This window comes from Typopeltis vanoorti, chromosome 24 (assembly GCF_054136105.1).
Source record: "Typopeltis vanoorti isolate ZY-2024b chromosome 24, IOZ_Tvanoo_1.0, whole genome shotgun sequence".
Lineage (NCBI taxonomy): Eukaryota > Metazoa > Arthropoda > Arachnida > Uropygi > Thelyphonidae > Typopeltis > Typopeltis vanoorti.
In genome coordinates this window covers 4,365,262-4,379,901 of record NC_143572.1, presented here as the reverse complement: position 1 = coordinate 4,379,901, position 14,640 = coordinate 4,365,262, and the positions used below count along the sequence as shown (strand labels likewise).

Below are 14,640 nucleotides of genomic sequence, written 5' to 3'. Positions count from 1 at the left end.
AAGACTCATCAGAGGTGACCAAATCTATCCACATAGTCTATCATACCTCTCCTTGAACCCATTAACAGATATAGCATTCACAACTGACTCTGGCAATCCATTCCACTCATTCACAACTCTCTAAGCAAAAAAATCACGTCTTACATCCGTATTGACCACACCTCTGTTCAGCTTCCAGGGATGACCCTTGGTTCTGTTCCGTCTAGGGTGCTGAAACATTTACCCTGCATCAATCCTATAAACCCTTTAAGCAACTTAAATGTTCCTAATATATCCCCTCTTTTCCCGTATCAACCAACTTCTGCAATCCATGCATCCTCAATCTATCTATCATCATCAGAAAACAATTACATATTTCCTTTCAGGTTATTTCCTATATCATTTACGCACAAATTAAACATTAGTGGTTCCTGAACTCAACGTTGCAGCACACAACTAGTCACTTATTTTTGCCTTGATTCTTCCCCTTCATATACCAGCTTTTGATATCTGTCCAGCAGCCACCCCCTCCCTGTTATCCACATAACCAGTGTCATATCAATCCCTATTTGTTTTAATTTGCATAAAAGAGTTCCGTCTGGTATTCTGTCGAATGTCTTGACAAAATCCAGCAGAATCATTATGTATCTATATCTTTTATCCAAGTTCATTTTTTCGTTTACTCTGTTATAAAAAGTTAATATATTACTAAAGAATGACCAACGATGCACCTGGTTTTGTTTTTCCTGGTTTGACCTTGGACCTCTGTTTGTGGTGCAAGTGCAATGAACATTGAATTTAGAGGGGTATCTGAACATTCTGGACAATGAAATGCTTCTTACTTTGCGGCCAGTTTACAATTGACCATTGTCCCTTTCATCAAGACAATAAACTGTGTTAAAAGGCTGTTGCTGTAACTGTGTGGTTTGTGGACATGAATGTCACTCAACGTTCATCTGGGGGATGAACTGGGGCGTCGTTGAGGTCAAGAGACCCCACAACAATCCAGCACCTCATTACATGCCTACAGAAATGGTGCGAAATTCCCATTGGTTATTATCGTAAACCAGTGGTAATTATACTCCGTACGATTGCTGCGGTCTCTTTAGCAAAAGGTTCTACATGTTATTAAGGTGGGCGCCATGGGTGTGTGTGTTCCACACGTTATGGTGTTCGTTTACTTCTTTACAAGCAGTGTGTGTGTGTGTGTGTGTGTGTGTGTGTGTGTGTGTGTGTGTATGTATGTGTGTTCGGACAAGTGATTGGATCTATCTGCTTATCTGAATTACAAACACAAAATTATTGTTTTCCTTCATCGCTCTACAACTATAGTGATGAGGAACTGTGTGTGTGTGTATGTATGTGTGTTCGGACAAGTGATTGGATCTATCTGCTTATCTGTATTACAAACACAAAATTATTGTTTTCCTTCATCGCTCTACAACTATAGTGATGAGGAACTTCGTGACTTGTTTGAGAAAAAGTATTAATATCTCGCTTTAAGTTACTGAACTGAATGTGGATTACAATTTTTTGAGATTGCAAAGATTAAGTGAAACTGATATTTTAGCATGTATTTAATTACTTGCTGAATTTGTAAGTTAATTTAAGGAAAATATATTTGATTGTTTTTGGGGATATTGTAGGGAATTTATAACCAAAAATGGGAATTGCATTTGTCATAGTATGTTCGATGGTTACAGCTGTGTTATTGAAATGTTGTGATGTGAATTACGAAAGTGGATCCAAATAATTTCCATTCATCCCTTAAACTGTGTTAAGCTGATCGCGATTCTGTTTTTTGTATATATGTATATATATATATATTATATTATATTGCATTCTTCCAGAAAAATTATCTATTTTGAAAATATTTGGATGGATGCTTCACGCTTATCAGTCTGTGATTAGTGTCCATCTGTGCGCTGCAGTATACGTAATGGGCGTAAATTTGACATTTTATTTCACTTGTTTTTGAATATGAATTAAGTAATTGAGACAAATTCCCATCACCTTGCAAGTTAGCATTGTTATGGGTTTTACGGTAAAAATTCAGTTAGTGGTAACCCGCTAATTCTCTGAATACTGGTGAGTATAGTTTAACAGTTTTCTTTCAATTGATTAGTGTCTTGAAAGCCATTTGTTGAATTCACTTTGTGTTTTGTATTTATAATACATCAACCAGATTCTTAAACTTTCTGACGTGCACTTTGCATAATGCAAGCCGCTACAGCGATGCATGCGTTCAAGATCGCATGCTTAAATAAGTCTTTTCATCATTTTTACACTTACCTTTATTATTTAGCATTTTGATCTTTGGAACACAGTACATCATTTTTGCCATTTAAATATTGACTTGTGTCCAAGGAGCATTTATCTCCTTTCTGCTTGACTCGTAAGTTCCATGCTATAACTCCAAGTTGACGCCTAAGTTTTGCATAATCTCAGCCCTGTAGTTCCAAATATATCCTTTCCTTGCAGAAATCTTCATATGGCAGGCCATCACCCAACAGATCAATTTCATCTTTGCTGTTACCAACTGGAGGGAGGTTCAACATGCCATTCACAATCATTTCCTCGGATATGTTCAGCCCTAAGACTCTTGATTCTTGTGTGCCCTCTGTTATATTGCATGTTGTCTAATATAGTCCCCCCCCCTCCAGAAGTCAAGAAATTTATATTCTTTATTCTCAGGTGCAACCTCTTCATTCAAATCTATACTGCCATAATTAAAATCTCTCATAATTATCACCTATCTCTTGTTTCTAGGCCAATTTATCTATACTTTTCTTACCACCCTCCACATTTACAGATTTATGGCAACATCAGTCAGGTTTACCTGACCATGTGTTTTGGACACTTTGCACAGAATTACAGTATATGGCTGGCAGGAATGCTATGTTTGACTGCAGTAAATACAAACTTGACAGATTTTTTGAATCAGCAGCTGAACATACACACATACAAAAAAAAAACAAAACTGAACATTAATACATATAGTTATATGAAACTTCATAATCTTGGGGAAACAGTAATTCTTAAACTTCATGTCTAATTACCCAAGTCTGCTTACTAGTGCCTACAGAGGGCACTCTTCTCCTGACTTTAGGCTTGCAGTGTAATATCTTTTACTTATTTTTTTGTGTTATTTGTGTGCATCAAATCCCAGATGATGCCTCTGTGATGGAGGCAATATTGGAACCATTAAACCTATGTTTAATTCTTTCATTGTGCTATTTTTTTCTCCATGAATATGAACTTTAACCACCACCTCACACCATACTGCCTCATAGCCACTGTTTCTTCCCTTCATCTCCACTTGTGGAGAACCAGTTGTAATTTCCCTGCTTATCAGTAAACTCATACCATCCATTTTTTCTTCTGTTTGGATATCATCCTCATCTTGATGTTTTTCACTTATTCCAGCAGTAAATGAAAAACATTTAGATGAGCATGATTTTCACTTATTCCAGACATTCTTGGGTGAATAAACCTAATGATTCTGACATTATTTTTTTCTTCTCCTGTTATCTAACATCTCTAGCATTCATAAATAAACCTAGCAATTCTATAACTAGTCTTACCCATACTTTCTCTCAGCTGTGACTTTTCCACACTTGTTTGCCTACCTCTATCACCACTTAACTATTTCCCTTGCATCTCAGGTGCAATCAAGAAAAAACCTGATTTTCAAAATAATTTTTTTTTGATAATGTACATCATTATTTGTGTGTGTATCATAATTGCTTCACTTCCTACTTTGAGACTAAAATTTTCAATTCTAAATTGAAAACATGTTAATTGAGCAAGAAGTGGTTCTGTGGAATGCCACAAATATGGGGCATTCCACAGAATCCCATACCTGGAGAGGATCCAGAGGTGAGTGACCAAGATGATAGCAGGTCTATGGAATGAACCTTATGAGAACAGGTTGAAGATTTGTGGGTTGCAGAAATTGGTTGATAGGCGGAAAAGGGGAGATATGATTGAGACATTCAAATTGCTAAAGAGTTTCTATAGGATTAATTCGGAAGATATTTTTGAGAACAGGACTGGTGGTGGGAGAACTAGGGGACACCTATGGAAGCTAGGCAAGAGTGTGGTTAGCAAGGGTGTTAGAGCTGGGTTCTTTACTTTTAGAGTGGTAAATGAGTGGAATAAGCTGCCAGAGTCTGTTGTGGGTGCTATGACAGTGAGTGAGTTCAAGGCATATCACGTATAGTTATGTGGACATGATGTTTAGGGCCTCCCTCGATGAGTCTAAGGACTCCCTGGAGTCGCCCGTAATAATAATATGATGATGATAAATTCAGGGTTTGTGAGATGCAAAAGTTAGTTGATAGGCAGAAAAGAGGAGATGTGATAGAAACATTTAAGTCAATGAAAGAATTTTATAGGATTGATGCAGAGGAAATATTTCAACACTTGGCTAGTGGAAGACAGAACAAGGAGTATCCGTGGAAATTGAGTAAGAGAGTGTCGTTAGTAAGGGTGTTACGATTTGATTTTTCTCTTGGAGAGTGAATGGGTTGCCAGTCTGTTGTGAGTGCTTTGTTCATCACTGCATTCAGGAAGAGGTATGATCCATCATCTGATCAAAAATATCCAGATACTTGTTTTTAGTAGTGGATATAGCTGTATACATCATAACCATGGTACATACCTATATCAGCCATCATAAGCATGTCTCATACAGGTATAAAATGGAGCACACAATCTTGCAATCTTTATAGAAAAACATTAGCAATAAAATGGTCTGTAACGAAGAGCTGTCTTGCTGCAGCTGTCCTAATGAACTCTAAGTGATGGTATTGTGAAAAGTGGAGAAGTGGAAATGCCTAGGGGCACAAGCAGTACAGTTGCTACCTGGTAGACAATATAGAATCACAAATCAGTGCTGAAGCATGTGGTGCAAAAGAAAAAATCATGTCTTGGTTGAAACACTTGCATTCTGAATTCCAGAATGACTTTGTTACAATGCCAGCATGACTATTCATTGGAAGTTGAAGAACATGGATTTCCATTGCAATGCAACCTTACCAGCCTAGCATTAAGTGGAATGATGTAAAGCTTGCTGCCATTGGATTCTGGAGCAGTGGAATCATTCTCTGGAGTGATGAATTGCTCTTCACCATCTGGCAGTCCAATGGACTGGTCTGGGTTTGGCAGATGTCCTGAGAATGCCATCTGCCTGAACACGTTATGCCAGCTGTGAAGTTTAGTGGAGAGGCATCATGGTCTAGGACTATTTTTCATGGTTCACTCTCTAATAACAGTGATGGGAAATATTAATGCTGCAGCCTATGATCACATTCCAGACAATTCTGTGCTTCCAACTTTATGGCAACAGTTCAACTAAGGCCATTTTCTGTATCAACATGATAGTGCCCCCTTCCCCCCACTGCCAATTCACAAAATGAGTCTACAGGAATGGTTAGATGAGGTGGGCATTGATGAACTTGACTGGCCAGCACTGAGCTCTCATCTCATAGTGATCTGGGCTTCATTTGCCCGATGTTAGTGAGGTGATGTGATCATCATCATCAAATTCCTGCCATGTACCCTCAAGGGGTGTACAGGATATGATAGTACTACATGAAAAATTTACATCATTACTAACTTCCTATATACAATTTTACTCCAAATCAGTCTGTTACTTGTCAAGACTCCAACATTATCAGATCTTATATTTCTATCGTCTAAGGCACTTTGTACCGTATCAATCCACCTATATCTTGGTCTTCCTCTGGGTCGTTTTCTTGCCAACCTGACAGAGAACACTTGTTTTGCTAATCTTTCCTCGCCCATTCTGTTGAAGTGACCATACTACCTGAGATTAGCTCTGCTAATGCATTCCTGGATGCTGACAACATCAAGTTCTTTCCTAATATCCTCGTTTTTAATATGATATTGCCATTGATGCCATCTGTTCATGCCTCTAATCTTTCTCACAACTCTCATATCTGCGGTCTCTAGTCTTTGGTCAAGTGTTTTACTTCTGACCCAGTTCTCAGATCCATAAGTTAAAACTGGTTTGAATACTGTCTTGTATACAGCTAATTTAGTGTTCCGACTAATTTGTCTCTTATTCCATATGAATTTATTCAATTGACTTCCTACCATACCAGCTTTGTTGATTCTCTTGTCTACTTCTATATTTAATTTACCATCTTCAGTAAAAATCGTGCCTAAGTAGCTGAAATGTTTTACTTGTTCCACAGGTTCTCCATTCACAACACAGTTGACATTTTCAATGATTCTGCCTATTTTCATTGTCTTTGTCTTTTTATTGCTGACCTTCGTACCATATCTATTACAACAGTTATTCAATTTAGTCGGGGAATCTTGCAGACTTGTAGCGGATTTATTTAGAAGTATAACATCATCTGCATAAAGCAAAGAGCAGACATTAACATCTCCAATTTTGATATCATGTTTAATACCACTTTCCTTCATAATGTGATTCATATAGATAATGAATAACAGAGGGGATAATGTACATCCTTGTCTCTCACCAGATTTAACTTTAAACCATCTTACTGTACTTCCTTCAATTCTAACTGCTGACTTACAACTCATATAAAGACTAAGTATTGCTAGATATAATGCCCCACTGACACCATATAACTGTAGCATATTGAATAGCTTCTCTCTTGGCACCTTGTCATATGCCTTTTCCAAATCGACAAAACTTAAATACAGATCTTTGTTATATTCCCATGATTTCTCAACTATTTGTTGTAAAGTGAAGATCTGATCCTAACAGCTTCTATTTGGCCTGAATCCAGCTTGTTCTTCACCAAGCTTTTCTTCCACAATTCTTCTCAACCGTTTCTCAAGTATACTTGCATATATCTTACCAGGAACACTCCGTAGGGAAATACCTTTGTAATTCTCACATTCAGTTTTATTTCCCTTTTTATATATATGCATACTATGAGAGCTCTACTCTAATCATCGGCAATTTGTCCCTCTGTCCAGGCATTCTGAACTATGCAGTGCAGCCACTGTAAGACTTTTATACCACCATACTTCAGCATTTCTGGTCGAATATAATCTACTCCTGCTGTCTTTCCACATTTCATGCCTTTGATGGCTTTTTCTACTTCAAGTATGGATATGTATTCCTGACTGTATGCCTGTTGAGTGTTTTTTACCACTGTGCTATCACTGCTTGTTTCATTTAGCAAATTTTTCGAAGTAATTACTCCATACTTCAAGGATATCTTTTTCTCCCATTTTCATGTCGCCTTTATCATCTCTAACTCCTTTTACAACACTCCTTCCTCCATTTCTAAGCTTCTTCAACAACCTCCAGAATATCTTACCACCTTCTTGATATTTATTTTCTGTGTTCTTGCCAAAGTCCTCCTATGACTTTTGTTTAGCTAGTTTTACACAGTGTTTCTCTTTCTTACATTTGTCTCTGTATTCTCTAAGAGCAAAATCTGATTTATTTGCCAGGAACTTTTGATATGCTTTCTTCTTTTCCTTCATTGCCTCTTTAACTTCCCGTGTCCACCATGGAGTTCTAATTTTTCTATCCTTGCAGACAACTTCACCATATGCCTCACTAGCTGAATCAATCAGGGTTTTCTTCAAGGTTTGGTTCCTGTTCTCAAACTCTTTCATTTTTTCTTCAATAAAGTTGCTCAACTTTTATTCACTTTAAAACTTTCTTACATGTTATTCTTTTCAATATGAAATTCAATTTTATCCTGCTCATGACTAAATAGTGATCACTTCCAATTTCAAATCCTCTGTACACTCTGGTGTCCTGCACAAGGGAGAAAACATCACTATCAACAATAACATAGTCAATGAGACTTTTCTTATTTCTTGCCTCTTCTCTCCATGTCAATTTGTGCACAATTTTATGTTGGAACATGGTGTTAGTAATAACCAGTCCATGTCCTGAGCAGAAATCCAACAAATATTTGCCATTATTATTAGCTTTGCTCTTTTCTCCAAATTTTCCCAATATATTTTTGTATGTCTGACAATCATTTCCTACTCTGCTATTTAGATCCCCAACAAGGACCAGCTTTTCCTTTTTCATTGTGTCAGTTGCTTTTTCTAATGCCTCAAAAAATTCCTCCACTTCTACCTTAGTAGAACCTTCTGTGGGACCATAGGCACAAATAAGTCTCATTGTCCAGTTCCCCATTCTCATATTTGCCCACATTACTCTACTTGAGACTGCCTGCCATTCAAGAAGATTAGCCTCGTATTTTGTGTTGAATACTATGGTTACTCCTTCTTTTCCTTGATTGTCATTGCCTGAATATAAAATTTTGTATTTATTGCTCAGAAAGATCTCACCAGTTTTGGTCTTTTTTGTTTCAGTCACCCCTATTATATCGATCTGGTACTTATTTAATTCCTCAGCTAGCTCCATTTCTTTGCCATTCAGGCTTCTTATGTTGATAGTACCAATCCTGAATTCTGGTGATGTTGAGTTGGGGTGTGTTTTCAGATTTGTTCCAGCAGCTGACTTTTTGCTGTTCGCCCTGGTTCCCTGGCGAAAACAACGGGGGCCTTGTTTAACCGGGCAACGCCCCAGCTGACATGAAATTTTGTCATGTTGTACCATCATTTTGTATTTTGGTTTAACCAATAATTATACAATTTGGTTGGCTAAATCCCAAATTGCCAGCCCATCCTCGTTCGTTCAGTATCCAGGTAGATACCCAACAGGGTGCACCACGAGAAGGTGAGGATTGGACATTAGGTCAGAAGCCCTGGTCGGTTCTCTGCATTCCTTTAAAGGCTATGTGGAGGTCTCCTCTCAGTTATACAGCTTTGACCCTTAAGCACCCCATGATGTGATCCTCACTAATGATTTTCTGGAAGAATGGAAGAGAATTACTGCAGCAGTGTACCAATATCTGGTGGAAAGCTTTCACAGAAGATTGAAGGCTGTTATAATATCAAAGGGTGGACCAACTCCATATTAATGCCTTTCATATTAGAGCGAGAGTTTGGTATAGTAGGACCAGATATTTTTTATCATATAATGTAGATATTTTTTATCATATAGTTTAGATATTTTGTATGGATAGTATGGATCTCCTATGATGAGTCTTTGTACTTTTTAGGTTCCTGTACAATAATAATAATTCAGATATAAATTTTATGATTGGAACTTGATCTTATTAGCAGTATTTTGTTTATATTTGTAATATTTTTATAATATAATTTTCTTTTTCAGATTGGTTATACCTTGATTAGCAACATGAAAATAAATGAAAGAAATCTAGCCAGCTTTGCTACATCCAAAACTCCTGTAGACCGAAGTGGATGGTTACTAAAGAAAGGTGAAGTAAACAAAAGCTTTCAGAAACGGTGGTTTGTTTTAAAGGGAAATTTGCTTTTCTACTTTGACAAAAAAAGTGATAAAGAGCCATTAGGTGTAGTAATTTTAGAAGGTTGTACCATTGATCTAGCTGAGAATGAAGAGCTCTTTGCATTTAAACTTGTTTTTCATGGAGCAGGAAACAGAACGTATGTCCTTTGTGCAGACAGTCAGGAAAATATGGAGGGGTGGATGAAAGCACTTGCATGTGCAAGTTATGATTATATGAAACTCATGGTAGCTGAACTTCAGAGAAAGCTAGATGAAATTACAGAGATGGAAAAACAAGCTAAATCTAGCATTCCTACAAGGTTGAGGGCTAGTGGCCTTCCTGTGAACCGTTCTGATAGTTGTCTCTGGACACACACCAATTCACCTAAATTTCCAAGGTTCAATCCATTTGACAAATTATTGTATGGTGGGAATCTTGAAGTCAGTGATGAAAAAAAATCACCTGATACATCAGCAACATCTGGAAATAGTATTCCCCAAACATCCAATGTTCAGAATCCTGTTTTAAATACAAAATGTGGAAAGCAGAAGTTCTCATTTTTGGAATTGCATGAATATTATGGAAACGTTTTTTGCCCTCTGTTTGAAGAGCAGAGAAGAAAAAAAGAAGAAAAAACTGAAGTGAATGGTTCACTTATAAATATAGAATAAATTCAGTGTGATGTGTTACAATATGAATTATTCCTTACTTTCATTCCTTTTTTTATTTAGTGTAAAATGTTTAATTTATTTTTAAAAAGATATAATATTAAAATAGGAGTTTATTTTTTATATATTTAAACAGTGTCGTAATATTAAAATATGATTATAGAACAAGAGAATGAATACTAGAATGAGTAGTGCAATATGTTTTAGATATACTTAATTTGATATTCTGTCTTTAATAAGTGTGACAAAATGTGGTTTCAGATTTGACTAAAAATTGTATATCAGTTATTGAATTTTTTTTTTTTTTTTTTTTTTTTTAGAATTTGGTTCTGTAATTTATGCCATCTGTTTGCCTCTAATTGTTTTCAAAGTCCTGTGTTGTCTTCAAACTTTTAAGTGCTTCATTTTTTTTAATCCAAGTCAGATCTATATATTAAAATTGTTTTTTGAATGCCATCTTGTATATTATGTTCTTGGATGATTTCTCTCATTTTATATAGTTATTCATCTAGCATCATACCATACTAGCCTTATTTTGTGTATCATAACTGAGAATTGTGCATAAATAGCTAAAAGGCATAATCTGAACTGAGTGCGGCTGTTTTTTTTTCTCTCCCAAATTTGTTGCAACAATTACTTAAAATTTTGATAAGGATTCTTTAAAGACCTTGTAGAAGATTTATTTATGAGGATAACATCTGCATAAAGTAGAAAAGAGCTATACTATTTCAATTTGAATATTTGGATTAATATCATATTCCTTAATAACATGTCCCATGTAGATTACAAATAATAACCTTGTTTTATGTTTGATTTAACTTCAAATCATCCCATGTCTTTGAATAACAACTAACTTTCTAATAGCCACTTTAACTTTAGTGTATTTCTCTGCCGTATTTCATTGCTTGTTAGGATTTCATCAAAAGATTAAGGGACCATTAAAAAACGTAAGATTTAAAAAAAAAAAAAATAAAATAACATCTGTAACTTAGCAAGTGTTTACTACTTGAGTCTTGGTCAGAGCACCACGAGAAAGAGAATAATACACGTAGTTTATAGGAAACATTTAGACAATAAAGTATGTTTTCAAGAAAATACCATTAATTTCAAAGAAAAAAAATTAAGAATCTTTGTTTACTTGATACCAAAATAATTTTCTCTGATGACATGTTTGTTAACAAAATATCACTGAGAGAAACACTTTGTTTCTTACACAGTGATATTCTGGAAAACATTAAGTTAAATTCATGGTCAGTGCAGTCAATTTATGATCACTACTTTATGTTGAAAAAATTACTTGGAAAATTGAAGGAACTGCTATTAGTAGTCTCATACTACCCACATTGTTATGCTTCTGTAGAACATTTGTAGAGTCAACATATCAGCACCATATTTCCTTAACTCTGCATCTGGCTTTGTTTTGTGACATCTTTATAGTTTGGCCATACACAGATTGAGACTGTATTTCTACAATTTTTAAATAAAATAGTCAGTACAATCATATCAAGTTTACCACTGAATGTGAATTAAACAATTGTCTTCCTTGCCTGGACCTACTGAGAAACTTGAATGACTTGTGCTCCCACTCTTAACATTCAGATTCTGTCTGTTGGTAAAAACCTTTTCTGGTTGACATCCATTTCAGAATACAGGTATTATCAAAATTTTGCACTGGATATGCTCCATCTGTTCTACCATATCTCATCTTTTAGTGAAATTGAACAATATAAAAATCACTATGATTACTAATGGATATGACCTGGCCTTCATTTCAGAAATTACTTGAGTAGTACATGCATGTTATATGACAGATGTCACTTTTAATTGTTTTTTTACCATTTGTTCATAGCTCCTCTCATTGTCTTTAGCAAGCAATGGAATATTAGATACAGTAAACGTTTTTTTTTACATGTGTAAAACCATTATTCATTTTTACTAAGTATCACAACACACATTTATTTAGTTTTAACACATGCTTTTCTCAAAATCAGCAAATCTTGTGTGGAGATTCTTATTTTTTTCATGATTTCTCAACTCTATCATAAATTCAAAATCTGTTAGTTTTAACATCTGTTTAGCCAAAACTCAGTGCTTGTTCTTCAACAATGTTTTTCCTTAGCCTTTTCTCAAGCATAGTTGTATAAATTTGTCCTGGGATGTGTGAAATTCTTTTGTGATTGTTGAAAGTTTTATCTCTTTTTTTGATAAATCAGTACAATGAAAGCTCTTCTTTAGGTATCTTGAATTTGATTTTTATCTAGCCTTTTAAATTATATTGTAGCTGCTGTAAAATGAAATCTCTATATTTCTATTTGTTAAATCACTTGATGTTTACTTCAGTGTCTTTTCACATTTTAGGTTGTTCTAAAGACACTCACAAATTATGGATTTGAATCCACAGCTTGTCAATTCTTCAACCAGTCCAGGAAATATACTATCCACTCAGTCAGCCAAGGTGATAGTTACTTTCTAGAAATCCGAGAAAACTTTCTTTTTTTTTGTTTAATGTCTTTCTAAAGAAATGATTTTAGAGGAATGGACATCCAAAATCTTTTTTGGACATTCATTCCTCTAAAACATTTTGCTACATCGTAATATTCATCTCTTGTTTCCTTTTAAGAGTCTTCCATTAATTTTGATTAAGTGCTTCTACACATAGCTTAGTCAGGATCTGCCTGCTTTCTACTTTTCTTAATTTTTAAAAAGTAGAAAAAATATTATTCCATTTTTTTAAAAATAATTCTGAACAGTATTATTTAGATTAACACTAAGTTAACCTAAATAATGAAAACACAAACATTTGAGACTTAGCTGCATTTCAAATTAACATATATTGTGAACTTAAATTTCATCATTCTCAAAAGTTATTTGTCTCTGAAGGTTAACTTAATTCATTTGAGAAATTAATGCCTAAGTGCTAAATATACTGATAAATTTTCTAAAGTGACAGGATTTTCCAGTTTTTCTGATGTAACGATAAAGTAAGTAATCTTTGTGATGTTAATATAAATGTTATATGCATATAATGATGTAGTTATTTTTGTTTATTCATAAATGCTCATCATCCAATGATGTAATTTTATTTAGCTGATGCCCACTGAAAAATGATTTCCGTGTTTGCAGTTGTATTTGACTAAAAAGATTGAATCTTTGATTACTTTTGATACTAATTAACATCACTATGAATTAATCTCATGAAATAATCATTAAATATATATATATATATATATATATATATATATATATATTAAAAATAGAAAATTTTACATTTGAATATGACAGTTATATTTGGAGCACATTAGTTTATAGTTATTCTCGTAAATATATATATATATATATATATATATATATATATATATATATTTAAGGTTTGTTTTTAATATCATGAGATGAACTGCAGTAGAGAGCTCATTAAATGGTCATTGTACTTCTGCTGTCCTTAACTGTCCAAATTGTATTCCTGGAATGCTCTTTGTATTACTCATCTCATGCTGCCTCTGCAATGCCTTCTTCCAGACTGCATTCTTGATTTCCATTTTACACCTACCCTATTTAGCCTTTTGCCCTTTGAAATACATATGAACATTGCTGCTGCTAAATAACTCCTGATCACTGCCCAAAATAGTATTAATTTGATTTCCACTTAACTCTTCATTTTATGCTGTATTTCCAAGCTGTCTCCTGAACTTTTATAATTGCTGGTCTTGTAGTTTTACATATCTTTTCCTCACAAGTCTTGATATAGCTAGTAATCACCTTATAGTCACTCACCAAATGGAGGAAAATGTGATACCCTATCTGCAATCCCATCCTTTTATGATGATCTTCATGCACCCTCCATTACATTCTACCTAAGATAGTTGTCCTTCAAGAACTCACATTCATTTTCCTTGTTCCCGGATGCTATCTCTTTATTCCAGCCTATATTGCAATAATTAAAATCACCCATTTTCCCCCTGTTATTGTTCATTCACCAATCCACTTTGCCTATAGAGTTCATTGTCACCTCCCTCCATGTTCCAACTAAATATCCCTTTGCATCAACCTTCACCTCATACTGTCCTATCTCCAAACCACTACCATTATTTCTTCTTCTTAAAGCTATCAGGTTACCACATAGCTATTGATTTTAGTGTGGGTAACTCTTATTTCATAATTATCAAGAATTATTGAGTACTATTGTACCAAATTCAGCTTGCTGTAGAGACAAATGGGTAATGCTCATAGTAATCAGAGTTGTGGAATGAAGTGCTAAGCTCTTATTAAGATTAGTTTGTTTGCCACCATTGCTGACATTTGTACTTTTAAGGAAGGTTTCATCATATCCAGATCAATAGATCGGCTGTAGGGCTGAAATAAGCTCATTAGCCAGACCCCTTGTTTCTCTTTTGTGCAACTGGTCACTTCCTTACCAGATTAACTATAATGTCATTGCAACATACTATAGCAAGTACATGTCGTGTTTTGCTATTTCACTCTTCTCAGGTATTTCTGCTTGCTCACTGCTGCCATCACACAGGCTTCCTTTCCACTCACCATTGGCCACAAAACTAACTACTGCAAATTGCATTGTCCTTTTGCTTCACATCTACCTATATCAGAAATATTAATCACTTCAGATTCATATTGCATTGGCTGACTTCTTT

At 34.9% G+C, this 14,640-nt stretch overlaps 1 protein-coding gene across 1 annotated transcript; it reads left to right on the top strand.

The window, feature by feature from the left end:
- The first annotated feature begins 1,719 nt into the window (after positions 1–1,719).
- Positions 1,720–13,055, top strand: LOC150092895 (sesquipedalian-1-like). Its single transcript, XM_090413550.1, has 2 exons — positions 1,720–2,067; positions 9,191–13,055. Exon 2 carries the CDS (start codon positions 9,215–9,217, stop codon positions 9,995–9,997), a length of 783 nt encoding a protein of 260 aa, XP_090269676.1. The 5' UTR covers positions 1,720–2,067; positions 9,191–9,214; the 3' UTR covers positions 9,998–13,055.
- Positions 13,056–14,640: the final 1,585 nt, after the last annotated feature.